At 51.6% G+C, this 18,909-nt stretch overlaps 1 protein-coding gene across 1 annotated transcript in view; it reads left to right on the top strand.

Annotated features, from left to right (window-relative positions):
* Positions 1-556: 556 nt before the first annotated feature.
* LOC127586914 (uncharacterized) overlaps positions 557-18,909 on the top strand; it is an 80,808-nt gene continuing 62,455 nt past the window's right edge. The window contains exons 1-2 of the mRNA XM_052044942.1: positions 557-628; positions 1,546-1,768. Of these exons, the coding sequence (XP_051900902.1) occupies positions 557-628; positions 1,546-1,768 (295 nt within the window). The remainder of the gene's footprint in view (positions 629-1,545; positions 1,769-18,909) is intronic.

Raw genomic sequence — 18,909 nt, 5'->3', positions numbered from 1 at the left:
CATTTGGAATATTGCGTTCCGCTTTGGTCGCCCTGCTATAGGAAAGGTGCTACTAAGCTGGAAAGAGTGCAGAGGAGATTTACGAGGATGTTGCTGGGACTGGTGGGACCGAGTTATGGGGAGACGTCGGGCAGGTTGGGATTTTATCCCTTGCACTGTAGAAGAATGAGGGGTGGTATTACAGAGGTGTATAACATCATGAGGGGCATCGATAGGTTGAACGCACACTGTGTTTATCCCAGGGTTTGGGGAATGAAGAACTAGAGGGCACAGGTTTAAGGTGAGAGGGGAGAGATTTAACAGGAACCTGAGGGGGAAACTTTTCACCCAGAGGGTGGTCCGTATATGTAATGAGCTGCCAGAGGAAGTGGGTGAGGCAGGTACATTTAAAAGACATTTGGACAGGTCCATGGATAGGAAAGGTTTAGATGGATATGGGCCAAACGCGGGCAAATGGGACTGGCTTAGATGGGTGTCTTGGTCAGTGTAGACCAGTTGGGCTGAAGGGCCTGTTTCCGTGCTGTATGACTCCAGGTAGTTAAGGAGGCAAGCGGCCATGTTGGTGTTTATAGCGAAGTTGTTGGAGCTTACGAATAAGGAGGCTGCATTCCAGTCGTACAGGGTGCTGGTGAGGCCGCACCTGGAGGACGGGACACAGTTTTACCGAAAAAATGATAGCCTAACCTCTCCAACCTCTCCCCATAACCAAAGTCCTCCAATCCAGGCAACACCCTGGTGAATCCCCTGTGCCCTCTCTCCTGCACAGCCACCTCCTTCCTGCGGTGTGGTGACCAGAACTGCACGCAGCGCTCCAAGTGTGGTCTAACCGGTGTTCTGTAAAGTTGCAACATAACGTCCCAACTCAAATACTCGGGCCATGCAATCTTCCTGCAGCTCCCATCGGGCAGGAGGTACAGAAGCCTGAAGTCCCCACACCACCAGGTTCAGGAACAGCGACTTCCCTTCAACTATTTGGTCCTTGAACCAACCGGCACAACCCTAATCACTGCCTCAGTACAGCAACACCAGGACCTCTTTGATCACGTTGCATTAAAATGGACTTTGTTTTAGTTGCGTTCTTCCTTGTAAAAATTTATGTTTCACTTGTGAATGCTGCTTATCTGATGCTCTGTGCCTGCAATGCTGCTGCAAGTTTTTCATTGCACCCGTGCACACATGGACCTGTGCATCTGACAATAAACTCGACTTTGACTTTGACTAAGTTGCACTCCTGCAGACCATTTCCCAAACATGGAGAACTCCACAACTCTCTGACCAACATCCACATACCTGCCTTATTGTGGTCGACGGGCAGGCACGGTAGTGTAGCACTTAGCGTAACACTATTACAGCGCCAGCGACCCGGGTTCAATTCCCACCGCTGCCTGTAAGGAGTTTGTACGTTCTCCCCGTGTCTGCGTGGGTTTCCTCCAGGTGCTCCGGTTTCCTCCCACAGTCCAAAGACGTACGGTATATCTTATCTTAAAGAAGAACCATGTTAGTCCGGTATCAGGTCTAGTCTATGCCCCCTTTGCGTTGGAGCAGGCAGGGATCAGGGGTAGGTTTTGTACCCAGGGTTGCAGGCCACTGGGTCTGGGTGTTGTCAGTGGGTTTGCTCTTCGCCTGCCCCTGTCCTCCACGGTCTCTCAGTTCCGCTGTGTCCACCTTCCGTTACAGGGACCGTCCCCAGTCGAGGATTCAGAACGGGATGAACCGGAGGAGATCGGACCTCCCCAACGGCTGGTAGAGGAATGTCAACAGACACAGGGTAAGTCAATGCCCCCTGGGTGCTGCCCAAGTCTGTGGCTGGTCCCACGGCAGCTCCCTCCTGTCGAACCCTCGCTCCCCGGTGCTCCCGTCTCAGGAGCTTCCCCTCGAGCCGTCTGATTGGGTTATTGTCCCGTGGAATCTCTGACTGGGTCATTGTCTCACGGGCACTGTGATTGGGTCATTGTGTCATGGGCACCATGATTGGTCTATTGTCTCACAGACACCATGATTGGTTTATTGTCTCACAGACACTATGATTGGTTTATTGTCTTGCCTGAACTGTGATTGGTCTATTGTCTCATGGACACTGTGATTGGTTTACTGTCTCGCCTGCACCATGATTGGTTTGAAAATCTAAAAACCTACAGATGCTGAAAATCTGAAATAAAAGCAGAGAATGCTGGCAACACTCAGCGGGTCAGGCAGCGTCTGTGGAGGCAGGGACGAAGTTCACGCTTCAGCGTAAGAAGTGATGAAGGATCTTCAACCTGAAACGTCTCTCCACGGATGCTGCCTGACCTGCTGGGTGTTTCCAGCAGTTCCTGCTTTTGTTGTCTGTGATTGGTTCATCGTCTCATTTCTACTCTGAATGTGTTAATGGCTCACGGACATTGTGATTGGTTTATTGTGTCCCGGAGGCTGTGATTGGGTAACCATCTCAGGGACATTCTGATTGGTTCGGCGTACCGCGCACACTGTGATGGAGTAACCCCACATGATGCTGACAAAAGTATAGGTGGAAGCAAGTCCCGTGATTGGTTTATCCTGTCACAGCCTCTAGGATTGGTTTATCCTGTCACAGACTCTGTGATTGGTTTATATTGTCTCACAAATGTTGTGATTGGGTGGCTGTGAGTGGGTCTCTGATGAACTGGTTTATTGTCTTTTAATGAGTAAAACTGTATTATCGTCTCACACCTCTGTGATTGGGTAATTTTCTCACGGGCAATGTGATTGGTTCATTGTCTCACGGGCACTGTGATTGGTTTACTGAAGACACTGATGCAGGATCTTGCCCTGAAACATTGACTTGCGCCTCCACAGACGCTGCCTGACCCACTGAGTATTTCCAAAGTTCTGTTTGTTGTATGTGATTGGTTTATTGTCTCATGGACACTATGATTGGCTTATTGTCTCATGAAAACTGATTGGTTTATTGTCTCACAGATACTATGATTGGTTTATTGCCTCGTGGACACTGATTGGTTTACTGTCTCACGGACACTGTGATTGGGTGATGGTTTCATGAACACATTGAGAATGTCTCAGAGAGACTGTGATTGGATTATTTACTTGCGAATATTATAAATGGTTTACTATCTTACGGGTTCTGTGATTGGTTATTGTCTCACAAACACTGTGATTGGACTGTTGTCCCAGACACTGTGATTGGTCACTGGAGCAAAAGAAACTGAAATAAAAACCAGAAACCGCTGCAGGAACCCAGGTCACAGCGGAGAGGACGAGACCTCCCTCCGTCCTCCCCGCCGCTCCCTGCAACACAATCCCTCTGCTTCTCACTCCCCGTCCTGATGAAGGGTCTTCGGCCTGAAATTGCGACTCTGTCACTCCCCACAGACGCTGCCTGTCCTGCTGAGTGTTTCCAGCGTGGTCCGTGATTGGGTGTCATCTCACGGACACTGTGATTGGGTGACTGTCAAAGGGGTACTGTGATTGGAAGATCATCCAAGGGATGCTGTGATTGGATTATTATGTCATGGGTAATGTGGTTGGATTACTTTTTTTAATGGCCACTGTGATTGGTTCTCAGGGACCCTATGTGATCAGATTATTCACTCATGGATATTGTGATTGGTTTATATCTTCACAAACATTGTGACTGGATTACATTCTAACAGACGCTGTGATTGGGTGACTGCCTAACGGACATTGCGATTGGGTTATTGTATCACTAAGGGTATGGTTGGCACCCTTTCCAAAACACCTTGTGATTTGTTCATAGTTTCATGGATACAGCGATTGGGTTAAGTTGTCAGAAGCACAGTGATTGGGTAACGGCCTCGCTGACAATTTGATTGGTTGCTTAATCTAGGAAACAGTGATTGGGTTACTCACAGAAGCTGCGATTGATTTATCTCAGGGACACTGTGATTGGTTACCGTCCTATCGATTGGATTCATGTCTGACAAACATTACGATTGGGTAATTACCTTAAGGGCAGAGATTGGTTGTTGTCTCACAGATCTGTGATTGTTGGAAGGTGATTGGTTTACTCCCTCACATACTCAGAGTCCTTGGCTCCAGAGCACTGTGATTGGCTGACTGTCTCACAGACATTGTGATTGGCTGACTCTCTCACAGGTGCTGTGATTGGCTTACTGTCTCACAGATTCCCTCTGTTATTGGCTTACTATCACACAGGCATTGTGATTGGCTTACTGTCTCCCTAACGCCTGCCGTGATTGGTTATTGCCTCAAGGACACAGTGATTGGGTACAGTGCTCAACAGATCTGTTATTTATTTCTGATTTAGACGAGGGAATTAAATGTAATATCTCCGGGTCTCTGGACCGCACAGAGCTGGGCAGGAGACAGTGGGGTGTGAGGAGGATGCAGAGAGGCTCCAGAGTGAGGGGGTGGGCAAGTGTGTGGCAGATGCAGTGCGATGGGAGGTGATCAATAACAGGAAGGCAGATCATTATCTGAACAACAATAGCTTAGGAAAGAGGGCGGCGCAGAGAGACCTGGGTGTCCGTGTGCACCAGCTGCTGAAAGTACGTGTGCGTGTGCAGGAGGTAGGAAGATGAACTAGTGTGCTAGCCTTCACAGCGATAGGATCCGAGTCCAGGGCCTTGGTGAGACCACACCTTGAGTGCTGGGTGGTGTTTGGGTCTCCCCATGTGAGGAAGGGTGTTCTTGCTGTGCAGTGAGCACAGTGAAGGTCCACGAGACTGATCCCTGGGTTGGTGGGATTGAGGAGAGATCGGGATGTTGGGCTAATATTCGAGGGACAAGAGGGGACCTTGTAAGACCTTGACGGGACTGGAAGTTGCCAGAACCAGCAATCACATCCTAAGAGTATGGGGGAGGCCATCGAGGAATTTCTCTGTCTGTGCCAACACTCCACCAGAACAACTCACCAGTTCCGTCTCTGACGCCTTTGCAAATTTACCTCACCAGATATTTACCTAGTGACATGGGGGTCAAGTCAACAGCCTTTCCCTCAATGTCAGCTAAACAATGGAGCTGGTCAATGACGTCAGGAAGCAGGGAGGAGCACACGCTCCTGTCTGTATCACTGGTGTTGAGGTGGAGATGGTCGAGAGCTTCAAGTTCCTGGGGTGTAAATGTCACCAACAACTTGTCCTGGTCCAACCATGTGGACGCTACGGCCAAGAAAGCTCACCAGCGCCTCTACTTCCTCAGAAGGCTAAGGAAATTCGGCATGTCCCAGATGACCCTCACCAACTTTTATTGATGCGCCACAGAAAGCATCCTATCCGGATGCATCACGGCTTGGTACGGCAACTGCTCTGCCCGGGACTGCAAGAAACAGCGGAGAGTTGTGGACACAGCTCAGCACACCACGGAAACCAGCCTCCCCTCCACGGACTCTGTCTACACTTCCCGCTGTCTCGGGAAAGCAGCCGACATAATCAAAGGCCCCTCCCACCCCGGACATTCTCTCTTTTCCCCCCTCCCATCGGGCAGAAGGTACAAAAACCTGAAAGCGCGTACCACCAGGCTCAAGGAAAGCTTCCATCCTGCAGTTACCAGACTCTTGTACAGACCTCTTGTACGATAAAGGTGAAGTCTTGACCTCACAATCTACCTCGTCGTGGCCCTTGCACCTTATTGTCTGCCTGCACTGCACTTTTTCTGTAACTGTAACACCTTATTCTGCATTCTATTTTCTTTTTACTGCTTTGACGTACTGATGTACGGAATGATCTGTCTGGATGGCACGCAGGCAAAAGCTTCTCACTGTATCCCGGCACATGGGACGATTGTAAACCCAATTCTGTCCTGAAGGTCCCAATGCAACCTGCCTCCAGCACACCTTCACATTCCAACTACCTCATGAGTGCTGTGATTGGGTATTGCCTCGTGGGACCCCGTGATTGGGTATTGCCTCGTGGGACCCCGTGATTGGGTATTGCCTCGTGAGACCCCGTGATTGGGTATTGCCTCGTGAGACCCCGTGATTGGGTATTGCCTCGTGGGCCCCCTGATTGGTTATTAACTTGTGAGTGCCATGATTGCTTATTACCTTGTGGGCCCCGTGATTGGTTATTGCCTCTTAGGCCCCGTGATTGGTTATTGCCTTGTGGGGCCCCGTGATTGGTTAGTGTCTCGAGGGGCCCCCGTGATTGGGTATTGCCTCGTGGGGCCCCCTGATTGGTTATTGCCTCGTGGGACCCCGTGATTGGGTATTGCCTCGTGAGTGCCCTGATTGGCCGCTGCTGAAGATTGCAGACAATGTAGGTAAACGGGATTAGTACAAAGGTCAGCATGGACATGGTGGGCCGAAGGGCCTGCTTCTGTGCTGTCTTAAGGACACGTTGATTGGTTATTAGCTCACGAGCACTGTGATTGGTTGTTATTTTAGGGACACTGCGTTGAGGTGAGTGCACCCAAGTGTTGTTATTGGTTGTCGGACTGAATGACATTGTGGTTGGGTCATTGCGTCATGGAGACTGTTTGGTCACCTTCTCACAGACACTGTGATTGGTCACTGTCTCATGGACACTGGCAATTGTGAGTAGAGGTGTGCGTGTGTGTGCGAGTGTGCACGTGTGCGTGTGTGTGTGTGCGTGCATGTGTGTGTGTGCGTGTGTGTGTGTGTGTGTGTGTGTGTGTGTGTGTGTGTGCGCGCGTGTGTGTGCACCAGTGAGTGGAGTGTCCTGATCAGAGTGCCAGTGTGTGTACAAGGGCTGCCTACACCAGCATTACGCTCCGCACACTCCACTCACTGATGTATGCACAGAAACACGCACAGACCAATGCACACACATGCATAGACACACATACACACACCCATACAGACAGACACACACACACACAGACGTAGATACAGACACACACACATTCAGCCACACACACAGAGACACAGAGACAGAAACATACACACACACACACACACAAATGCAGAGACACACACAGAGACACAGACACAGACACACACACACACACACACACAGATGAGAGACACACACAGAGACACAGACACACACACACACACACACATTCAGCCACACACACACACAGACATAGCTACAGACATACACTCACTCACACACACACACACATTCAGCCACACACACAGGGACACAAACAGACACACACACACACTCACGCTCTCTGACGCTCACCCGCCTCGCTTCCCTCGGGGCTGCTGGCGTTGGGTACAAGAAAGCAGGAGCAGGAGCAGCCTCAGCCCCTCTAGCCTGTCCCACCAGCATGGCTGATCTGTGCCAAGCCTCACCTCCTCCTCAGTCCTCAGTCCCCCCCATCCCTCAGCCCTGTTTATCTACACCCAGTGATGCTGCCTCCAGCACCCTCGGGGACAAAGAGCTCCAGAGATCCCTACATTCCTCAGTGTTAAATGTCCGTCCCCCCCTACCTTGTACCTGTGTCGCCTCGTTCCAGACTCTCCCACTGGCATTTCCCTCGTCAAACCCCCTCTGGATCTGCGATGTTTGGATAAGGTTCACACCGCCCCCCTTCCCCCCTTCCCCCCACCACCTCGTTGTCCAAGGAGTGCGGCTCGAGGATTGGGCTGGGTCACTGCCCAAGTCCTGACGAAGCCCTTTACCAGGACTGGCAGCTCTCTCGCTAGGATTGCACAGATGAGGCAAGCACAGTCATCTCTGTCCCACCAACACTGCTGCAGGCTTCACACCAACGTTCTCAGCTCCTGAAGTTACTCAGCGCGGGGAGAGAGAGAGAGAGAGAGAGATGATCGCACTGCTGATTGGGATGTGGGTCTCAGTTTCAGCTGAGCTGTGGGAGGGGGGTGGTTTGGAGGGGGCAGGGGGGGGGGGGCTCTTGTTGAAATCCTTCTGTGGTAGCCTGGTGACACAGCCCTGAGGGAGATGTGGTGAAGGGATGGAGGGGCAGGAGGGGGGTAAATAAAACTCTGATGATCCAGCACTTTTGGGCCATTTCCCAGACCACCGGATGTAACCCCATTAAGCGCCAGTCAAACCAGCGTAGGACCTATGCTGTGAATGGTAGGGCACTAGGGAGGGTAATGAAACAAAGGGACCTAGGAGTATAAGTGCAGAGTTCACTGAAAGCAGCATCGCAGGTAGACAGGGCGGTGAAGAAGGCATTTAGCACGCTGGCCTTCGTGTCAGGGCACTGAGTGCAGGAGTTGGAACGTTATGTTGCAGTTGTACAAGTTGTTGGTGAGGCCACACTTGGAGTGGTTAAACTGGAAAGAGCGCAGAGAAGATTTACGAGGATGTTGCCGGGACTCGAGGGCCTGAGTTATCGGGAGAGGTTGGCCAGACTGGGTCTTTGTTCCTTGGAAGGTAGGAGAATGAGGGGCGACCTTATAGAGGTGTATAAAATCATGAGAGGCGTAGATAGGGTGGACGGTAACAGTCTTCCCCCCAGGGTAGGGGAGTCCAGAACTAGGGGGCATATTTAGGGTGAGGGGAGAAAGATTTAAAAGGGACCTGAGGGGCAACTTTTTCACGCAGAGGGTGGTGAGTGTATGGAACGAGCTGCCAGAGGAAGTGGGCGAGGCAGGTACAACAGGATCAGTTAAGAAGCACTTGGATAGGTACATGAAGGGACGGGGCTTGGAGGGATATGGGCCGAACACAGGGAATTTGGACTAGCCGGGTGAGCACCGTGGTCGGCACGGACTGGTTGGGCCGAAGGGCCTGCATCTGTGCTGTACTGCTCTCTGACTCTATGCCCCAACGCACATAACTTTTGCACGTTCCACCGATGCAGGATAAATCTTCCAGTGAACCCGGTCGGTTTAAAGGGAGTGGGAACCAGACCCCTGGTGGGTTTAAAGGGAGCAGGAAGTGGCGCTGCGGGGGGGCGGTGAGGAGGGAGGGGCGGTGAGGAGGAAGTGCCGCGCTGCGGGAGGGGTGGCAATGAGGGAGCGCCGCGCTGCAGGAGGATGCAGCGAGGAGGGAGCACCGCGCCATGGGAGGGGCGGTGAGGAGGGAGGGGCGGTGAGGAGGGAGAAGTTCCCAATCAGAGGTGTTATCAGAGATAGTAACCGGAGGACATTGAGGAGTTAGTTGGGAGGGGTGTTCTCCACATCGTCCTAGTCCCCATACTGAAGGCACAACCAAGCTTAATAAAAAAAATAACCAGATATCTGATAGTTATCACTGCTGTTTGTGGGAGCTTGCTGTGCCCAATACTGAGTAAAGTCCTTGGCCGTGAGGAGCTCTGGGACGTCTCAAGCTGGTGAAAAGACACTGGGAAGGATTCCTCCCCTCTGCCCCATCATCTTGGGAAGCCCGCCGGTGAATTAATGGGGTGATGTTGTTGGTTGGGAAGTGCCCAGGGTGTGGTTGTAAGCGACATTACTTGCTTGGACGCTGGGCAGGGAGGGAGCGGAGAGCCGTCCGGTCTACGGGGTGAGAACCTAGATGTCCCGCGGAGGCTGGTGATCAGGGATAATAACAGAACGTTCCGGAAACCTCTCTCCCCCGCTCTCTCTGCAACTCCAAACTATCTTGTTATGCCTGCCCCTCTCCCACATCTGGTCCCCATGAGACACAGGAGCAGAATTAGGCCATTCGGCCCATCGAGTCTGCTCCACCATTCGATCATGGCTGATTTTTCTTTTCTCAACCCTGTTCTCCCACCTCCCCATAACCCTTAACCCATTTACCCATCAATCTCTGCCTTAATGAATTGCCCTCTGTGGCAACGAATTCCACAGATTCACCACCCTCTGGCGGAAGAAATTCCTCCTCATCTCAGTTCTAAAGGTCCCTTCATTCTGAGTCTGTGCCCTCAGGTCCTGGACTCTCCCACTGACGGAAACATCCCCTCCACGTCCACTCTATCCAGGCCTTCCAGTTACCTTTCAATTTCTACCTCCACGGATGCTGCCTGACTTGCTGAGCCTTCTGTGTTCACCCTCTCCAACTGCCCTCATTAACCTGATGGCTTCACTTAACAACTTATCTTCAGAACAATCATAACCTCACCCTATCCACCCCACCCTCACTGAAACTTAAAACCAACTTTCTTTTCTCTCCTTCCCAATTTTTGCAGAGGATCCTCGACTCAAAATGTTGACTGTCTCTCTCTGTCTCTCTGTCTCTCTCTCTCTGCAGACCCTGTCCAGCCATTTGAGCGTTTCCTGTGTTCTCTGGTACATGGCAGGTGAAATTCTTTAGAAAGTGAAGCATAAAAGCAGCTTTTGAAAGCCACTTTCAGTTTTTATTTTAAGAAATATTCTTTTGCTCACTTTTCTATCCAATGCAACATTAATAAATGTCTTGCTGGGGCTCTGGGAAGCCAAGATTTGCTGTTAAATCAATGTCTTGGGGATTTTCTTCTCAACACTGTTAATTCTGAGGCCATTGAGTTGGTGCTGGGTGGTGAGATGGAGGAAATTTGGGAAACACAGGTGGAATTGACATTCAGTGGAGCCGCAGTTAACCTCAGCGGGGCAACAGAAGAGGGGCCGAAAAGCCTCTCCTGTCTCCCGCACCCTGCTCTGTGTGGTAGCTGGAGGGACACGACTTGGGGTTGGGAGAAATGGTGACCTAGACTGAGCAGTGAAGGGGCTGGGGGTGTCGTGTCAGAGTGGTTAAGTTACTGAAGTAGCAGCCAGTGTTTTGGACTGTCGATCCAGAGATGGGAGTTCGAATCCCACCCCTGGACATGCTGGGATTTAAATTCAAGCACTGAAATGAACCATAAACTCCTTAAATTTAAAAAAAGAGTCCCAATAAGGAAGCTATGAGATTGTTGTAAAAACCTGAATGATTTACTAACTCCCTTCAAAGAGGAAATCTGCTGGCTTTACCTGGTCTGGGTCTGTATGTGACTCCAGACCATCCGTATCCGGTCTGGGTCTACATGTGACTCCAGTCCCAATGCGATTGACCCTTCACTGCTCTGGTTCTGGGGCGATTAGTGATGGGCACTAAATGCTGGCATTGCTGTCAATGTTCACCTCCCAAAAGAAAAGTTCAAGGTCAAGTTGATTGCCACAGGCTCACACACCCAGGGTACAAATACCATGAAGGTCCAGCTTTTCGCAGTAGCAGCAATGTCCACTTACAAACATGACAAACATAAGTTAACATAAACTTAAATTAAACTTAAATGAATTACATGCAGAACACAGGGACAGGCCCTTCGGCCCACCATGTTGTGCTGAACTAATTAAACTAGTAATTAAATACCCAACTAAACTAATCCCTTCTGCCTACACAATGCCCACATCCCTCCGTTCCCTGCACATCCATGTGTCTGTCTAACAGCCTCTTAAACCCCTCTATCGTATCTGCCTCCACCCCCACCCCTGGCAGCACATTCCAGGCACCCACCGCTCTCTGTGTAAAAAAAAAACCTGCCCCTTTGAACTTAGCTTAAATACATGTCGTCTAGTATTAGACATTTCGACCCTGGGAAAAAGATACTGGCTGTCTACTTTATCTGTGCCTCTCATAATGTTATAAACCTCTATCAGGTCTCCCCTCAGCCTCCACCGCTCCAGAGAAAACAACCCAAGTCTGTCCAACCTCTCCTTAGAGCTCATGCCCTCTAATCCAGGCAGTGTCCTGGTGAACCTCTTCTGCACCCTCTCCAAAGTACAAAAATGGACAGAAAATAAAAAACACTAATGTAACATTGAGAGAGAGGGAAAAAAGGAATACATTCTGAGGCAGTGTTGGGGTTTCTCAGGTGGGTTCATGAACCTGACGGCAGTGGGGAAGAAGCTGTTGTTGAACCTTGAGGTGTGGGTCTTCAGGCTCCTGTACCTCCTGCCTGACGGCAGCATCGAGAAGAGGGCACGGCCCGGATGGTGGGGGTCCCTGCTGATGGATGTCACCTTCCTGAGATGTTGCCTCTTGTAGATGTTCCTCGATGGTGGGGAGAGCTGTACCCGTGATAGAACTGGCTGAGTCCCACCGCTCTCTGCAGCCTCGTGCGTTGCTGGGCTCCCACGCCAGGTCGTGATGCAACCAGTCAGGGTGCTTCCCACCGTACACCTGTAGAAGTCGGTCAGAGTCTTCAATGACCTGCCGAATCTCCTTAAACTTCTGAGAAAGTAGTTACCGACAAATCTTCTGGTGTTCAGGGAGGGTGTCTGTCTGAGGATGGACTGGAAAGTTGCTGGAACAGAGAGGGAGCTAACTTTGTTGGAAGGGCAGGAAATGAACAGTTTTTGGAGGTTAAAGTCGAGTTTATCGTCAGATGCACAAGTCCATGTGTGTACAGGTGCAGTGAAAAACTTACTTGCAGCAGCATCACAGGCACAGAGCATCAGAGACACAATTTTTACAAGAAAGAACACAATTAGAACCAAAAAAATCACAAAGTCCATTTTAGTGCAAAGTGGTCCCAGTGTTGCTGTACTGAGGCAGTGATCAGGGTTGTGCCGGTTGGTTCAAGAACCGAATGGTTGAAGGGAAGTCGCTGTTCCTGAACCTGGTGGTGTGGGGACTTCAGGCTTCTGTACCTCCTGCCCGATGGGAGCTGTGAGAAGATGGCACGGCCCGGATGGTGGGGATCTTTGATGATGGATGTTGCCTTCTTGAGGCAGCGCCTCCTGTAGATACTCCCGATGGTGGGGAGGGATGTGCCCGTGATGTATTGGGCAGAGTTCACTCCTCTCTGCAGCTTCTTACGTTCCTGCACATTTGAATCGCCGTCCCAGACCGTGATGCGACCGGTCAGGACACTTCGAACAGCACATCTGTAGAAGTTTGTTAGAGTGTTTGGTGACAAGCCAAACCTCCTCAACCTCCTGAGGCCTTGAGAGTCAGTGCTAAACCTTCACACCCTGGTGATCTCTGCTAGTAGTGTGGTTGGGAGGGCAAAGATGAACAATATTTACCCCACAGAAGGAGGTTATTTGGCCCATTCTATCCCTGCTGGTTGTAAAATGAGCTACCCAGTCTAAATCTGCCGTCCAGGCACTCAGTCCTGTGGGTCCCAGCCCTCTTGAGTCCACCCCCAGGCACTCTCTCAATGTGGGGAGTGTTTCCTGCTCTCTCACCCTCAGGCCGTGTACTGTAGACCCCCAGCACCCTCGGGGGCGGTGGGGGGGGGAATCCCCAGCTCTCTGGATTACTAATTTAACCCTTCGACAACCAGCATGGCCCGAAGCAGTTTGCAGAAATATTGTTCCGTTTGGTGCAGAGCTGGAAACCCGCTCGCCAGTATCACAAGCGGCCCCACACAGTTACAGCAAGACCTCGTCACTCTCAGATCCCGACGTCCTTGTACTGTAACTCATCCCAACTACCATCTCCCATCTATTCTCTGCCCCCCCATCTCCTCTCCGCGAAAGGGATTAGGTTTATCCAGGACCCTCGTAGCTTTCAAAGTCAAAGTCAAGTTTATTGTCAGATGCACAAGTCCATGTGTGCACAGGTGCAATGAAAAACTTACTTGCAGCAGCATCACAGGCACATAGCATCAGATAAGCAGCGTTCGCAGGAGAAACGTAAATTAAACATCAATTATACATAAGTTTCACAAGAAAGAATGCAATCAGAACAAAAAAAAGGTCCATTTTAGCGCAAAGTGGTCATGGTGCTCCCTCCCCCACCTGAGGAAAGCCCCCCACCCTTTCCGATCTCTCTCCATTGGCTGCCTGCATCTCCTTATGTAGTGTAGTACAGCACAGAGACAGGCCCTTTGGCCCGACTGGTCCGTGCCGACCACAGCATCCTCCCTGCTCGTCCCAGTTGCCCACGTTTGGCCCTTACCCCTCCAAGTCCCCTGGATGTGCTGACGTTGGAGAGGGTTCAGAGAAGATTCACTAGAATGATTCCAGAAATGAGAGGGTTAACATGAGGAACATTTGATGGCTCTTGAGCTGTACTCCTTGGAGTTCAGAAGAATGAGGGGGGACCTCATAGAAACATTTTGAATGTTAAAAGGCCTGGACAGAGCAGATGTGGCAAAGTTGTTTCCCACGGTAGGGGAGTCTAGTACAAGAGGGCACGACTTCAGGTTTGAAGGGCGCCCATTCAGAACAGAGATGCGGAGAAATTTCTTCAGCCAGAGAGTGGTGAATCTGTGGAATCTGTCGCCACAGGCGGCTGTGGAGGCAAAGTCATTGGGTGTATTTAAGGCAGAGATTGATAGGTATCTGAGTAGCCAGGGCATCACAGGTTATGGTGAGAAGGCGGGAGAGTGGGGCTAGATGGGAGAATGGATCAGCTCGTGATAGAATGGCAGAGCAGACTCGATGGGCCGAATGGCCGACTTCTGTTCCTTTGTCTTCTGGTCTTATGGTCTAAATGCCCCCTAAATGTTGCAATTGTACCTGTCCCGACCGCTTCCTCTGGCAGCTCATTCCAGGCACTCACCACCCCTCTGTGTAAAGAAGTTACCTCTCACACCTCTTTTAACTCTCTCCCCTCTTATCTTGTATCTGTGCTCTCTAGTTTTGGACTCCCCAACCCTGGGGAAAAGACTATGACCGTCCACCTTATCCACACCCCTCATGGTTTTATATATTTCTCCGTAGTCACCCCTCATTCTCCTGCGCTCCAAGGAATAAAGATCCAGTGTGGCCAACCTCTCCCTGTAACTCGGCCCTCTAGTCCTGGCAGCATCCTGGGAAATCTCTTCTGCAGCCTCTCCAGCTCAACAACGTCTGACCAAAACTGTACGCGACACTCCGAGTGCGGCCTCACCGACCCCCTCTCCTTTCCTGTTCCGGGAACACCAGCACCGGACGTGGTTCTCCACCCAACACGGCTCAGAGGGAGAGGGAGACAAGATGTAGGCCGACGGTGGGGGGTGTGTGGAATCCGTGAAGTTACCCCCTCTCACGGGAAGGGGGCAGGAGGTTGTCGGATGTCGTTTGGAGGCAGGAAGTGTTGGTGATGTAGGAATCAAAACCGAGAGAGTATCTGCTGCATTTTCTGTTTTGGTTTCTTGTGTTGAGGGAGAGGTGTAGAGGGGGGCAAGTGTGTGTACAACAGCAAATGCTGAGGAAGGAAAGTTGTCATCGAGTCACAGAGTCAAGCAACGGAGAAGCAGGCCCACCATGACAGTGCACTGTTAATGGCAGGACCATTCACAGTGTTGATGTACGGAGGGATCTTGGGGTCCAAGTCCACAGCTCCCTGAAAGTGGCTGCACAGGTTGATAGGGTGGTAAAGAAGGTGTTCGGCGTGCTGGCCTTTATCAGTCGAGGCACTGAGTTCAAGAGTCAGGAAGCTACGTTGCAGCTTTATAAAACTCTAGTTAGGCTGCATCTGGAGTATTGCATTCAGTTCTGGTCGCCCTCGTTACAGGAAGGATGTGGAGGCTTTGGAGAGGGTGCAGAAGAGGTTCACCAGGGTGCTGCCTGGATTAGAGGGCATGAGCTGTAAGGAGAGGTTGGACAAACTTGGGTTGTTTTCTCTGGAGCAGCAGAGGCTGAGGGGAGACCTGACAGAGGTTTATAAGATTATGAGAGGCACAGATAGAGTAGACAGCCGGTATCTCTTTCCTCAGGGTCGAAATGTCTAATACCAGAGGGTGTGCATCTAAGGTGAGAGGGAGTAAATTCAAAGGAGATGTGTGGGGCAAGTTCTTTTACACAGAGAGCGGTGGGTGCCTGGAATGTCCTGCCAGGGATGGGGGTGGAGGCAGGTACGATAGAGGGGTTTAAGAGGCTCATAGGTAGGATCTGTCCGATATCTCCCCAATCCAGGCAACACCCTGGTGAGTCTCCTCTGCACCCTCTCCTGCACAGCCACAGGGCAGGGCAGTGGACCTTGTCTACGTGGACTTTAGCAAGGCCTTTGACAAGGTCCCGTGTGGGATGCTGGTCGGGAAGGTGAAATCACCTGGGGTGCAGGGCGGGCTGTCCGATTGGAGATGACATTGGCTTGGTGGAGGGAGTCAGAGGGGTGGTGAGGGGTGTTTTCCAGATGGAGACCTGAGACCAGCGGTGTGCCGCAGGGATCGGGGTCATCTGCATTAACCATTTCGATGTGGGCGTAGGCGGCAATGGTCGGTAAGTCTGCGGACGACACCAACATTGGCGGTGTGGTGGGCAGTGAGGAGGCTTGTCCCAGGTTACCACAGGATCCCGATCGACTGGGGAACTTGGCTGAGGAACGGCAGGTGGGATTTAACTGGGACAAGTGCGAGGCGTTGCACTTTGGGAAGTTAAACCAGGGCAGGAGTTACACAGTAAATGGCGGGGCCCTGGGGAGTGTTGTAGAACAGAGAGACCTTGGGTTACAGTTAGGTGGTTCCCTGAGAGTGACGACACGGGTGGACAGGGCAGTGAGGAAGGCGTTCGGCACACTGGACTTCATCGGTCAGGGCACTGAGTATAGGAGTTAGGGTGTCATGTTATAACTACAAGACTTGGAGCACTGTGCGCAGTTCTGGTCACCCAGATATAGGCATCATTAAGCTGGAAAGGGGGCAGGAAAGATTCACGGGGACGTTACCGGGACTGGAGGGCTTGAGTTATAAGGGGAGACTGGACGGGCTGGGACTGTTCTCCCTGGAGCGACGGAGGCTGAGGGGTGACCTTATAGAGGTTTATAAAATCAGGAGGGGCATCGATAAGGTGGATGGTTACAGTCAGTTTCCCCAGGGTAGGGGAGTCTAAAGCTACAGGTTTGTGAGAGGGGAGAGATTTAAAGGGGACCTGAGGGGCAACTTTCTCACACAGGGGGTGGTGGGTGTGTGGAACGAGCTGCCAGAGGAAGTGGGTGAGGCAGGTAGAAGCACAACGTTTAAAAGACACTTGGACGGTACATGGATGGGGAAAGTTTGGAGGGATATGGGCTTGGTCAGCATGGACGCATTGGGCCGAAGGGCCTGTTTCTGTACCGTGTGATTCTCCAAGTCCTTCCCTACAGTGGGGCGACCAGACTGCACACAATACTCCGAGTGTGGCCTAACCAGTGCTTTGTGAACCAGCAATGTAACACCTCAGCTCTTGTATTCTACGGCCCGAACTACGAAGACCACACCATTGACCGGCCACCCTCAGTGATCTGTGAACTTACAACCCCAGATCTCTCTGTTCACCAGCTCGCTAGGTCTTCGTTACAAGGGGGTGGCAGGATAAAGATCTCGGTATAACTGTGCAGAGCTGCTTCTGATGCCAACGAGGGGTTTTCACCTCCTTTCCGACTTAAAACTTCTGAAATGGTAGAAAGATTCAGCAGACTGATTTGATCCTGAAAGGGTTAAATTAGTAATACAGAAACCTCGATTCAAATCACACCACGACAGTTTAAATTCGTCAAGCAATTGGGAAGGCAGGCGGTACGTTGGCTTTTAGTATGAAGCATTTGGGTAAAGGTGTCTTACTGCAACCATGCTGGGTCTTGGCAAGTGCATCCCCCGGAGTCCTGTGCAGAGTTCTGGTCTCCCTATCGAACGCGGGGTGGGCTTGTCACAGAGGGAGTGGGGTGATTCATCAGGAGGGTTCCAGGGATGGAGGGTCTGAGGAGAGATCGAGGCTACTGGGACCGGATTCTCTGGCGTTTAGATTCAGGAGATCTCACCGAAGCTCGAAAAATTCTGACAGGGCTCCACAATGCGGAGGGTGTATCTCCAGCCTTGGGCCAATGGTCCCAGTCTGGTATTGGAATTGGTTTGTTATTGTCACTTGTACAGTGAAAAACTTGTCTTGCGTACTGTTCCTACAGATCAATTCATTACACAGTGCATTGAGGTAGCACAAGGTAAAAAAATAACAGAGTGTAGAATAAAGTGTCACAGCTACAGAGAAAGTGAAGTGCAGGCAGATAATAAGGTGCAAGGTCATAACGAGGTAGATTGTGAGGTCAAGAGTCCATCTTATCGTACCAGAAAGTTGTTCAATAGTCTCACAAACAGCGGGGTAGCCTCAGAATGAGGGGTGGGCTGTTTAGGATAAAGGTGGAGAAGTGTCTTCATTCAGACGTGGAGGGGTTGAATCTTTGAAGGTCTCTCCCGGAGAGGTTATTGAATCGAGGTGTTCCAACCGTAAGGGAGAACGGAACTGTTTCCGGGGGGTGTGGGGCTGGGGGCAGGAGAGGTTGGAGACCAGACAGAAGGGAACCGGGGAAAGAACCGTGCATGGGGGTGGGGAGTGTTTCCTGTATCGAGCTGTTGTCATCGGAAACGCCTGGCGGGAAGGCAGCGAATTCAACAGGAACTCCCAATGGGAATTGGAGGGATATTTGGGGAGTGGACAGGGCCATGGAGAGGGAGCGGGAGGGGTTGGGGGACCTTTCTGAGGCCCAACAGGTCTCTCTCCGCGTGGGGAAGCTCATCTGTAATGGCTGCTGGCCTGGCTTTTCAGCGCAGCAAGGGGCTGTGAGGGCCTGAGGGCCTGTGAGGGCCTGTGAGGGCCTGAGGGTCTGTGAGGGTCTGTGAGGGTCTGTGAGGGCCTGTGAGGGCCTGTGAGGGCCTGTGAGGGTCTGCGAGGGTCTGCGAGGGCCTGCGGGGGCCTGCACCACAGCCTCAGTCACTGGTTTCTAGGTCGGGGTGATCCCTGGTTGCCGTTAGTTGATGGACCAAGATCAGCGGGGGGTTTCTGCTGCCAAAGCCTCAGGCAATGGGAGCTCACCGGTGGGTCAGGGTGGAGCAACATGTTACAGGAGCACGAGAGGGAGGGGGGGTGGGGGGGGTGGTGAGAGAGTGAGAGTGGGAGAGAGAGGGAGGGAGAGAGAGAGAAAAGGGGGAGAGAGAGTGTGTATGTGAGAGGGGAAAGGTAGAGAGAGAGTGAGAGAGAGAGAGAAGCGGTGAGAGAGAGACAGAGAGAGAGACAGACAGAGAGAGGGGGGAAGAATTTCAGAGTCACACACAGCTCGGGCCCAAGGTGTGGATGGGTCCCTCACTGCCTGAATTGTGCTCCCAGCAGTGACCTCCGGCCAGACCCTGATCCCACTTTGGACCCTCTCCACCCCTCCGAGGGGGTCTTGTTGGGGTACTGGAGAGGTGTGGATGAGGTGGATGGAAGGGCCTGGGACTGAGGGTCCTGTGGAGGTTGCCCCCGTG

The sequence above is a fragment of the Pristis pectinata genome, chromosome 38 (assembly GCF_009764475.1).
Source record: "Pristis pectinata isolate sPriPec2 chromosome 38, sPriPec2.1.pri, whole genome shotgun sequence".
Taxonomy (NCBI): Eukaryota; Metazoa; Chordata; class Chondrichthyes; order Rhinopristiformes; family Pristidae; genus Pristis; species Pristis pectinata.
Note: the sequence above shows the minus strand (reverse complement) of the source record. Positions and strands in the feature narration are given on the sequence as shown.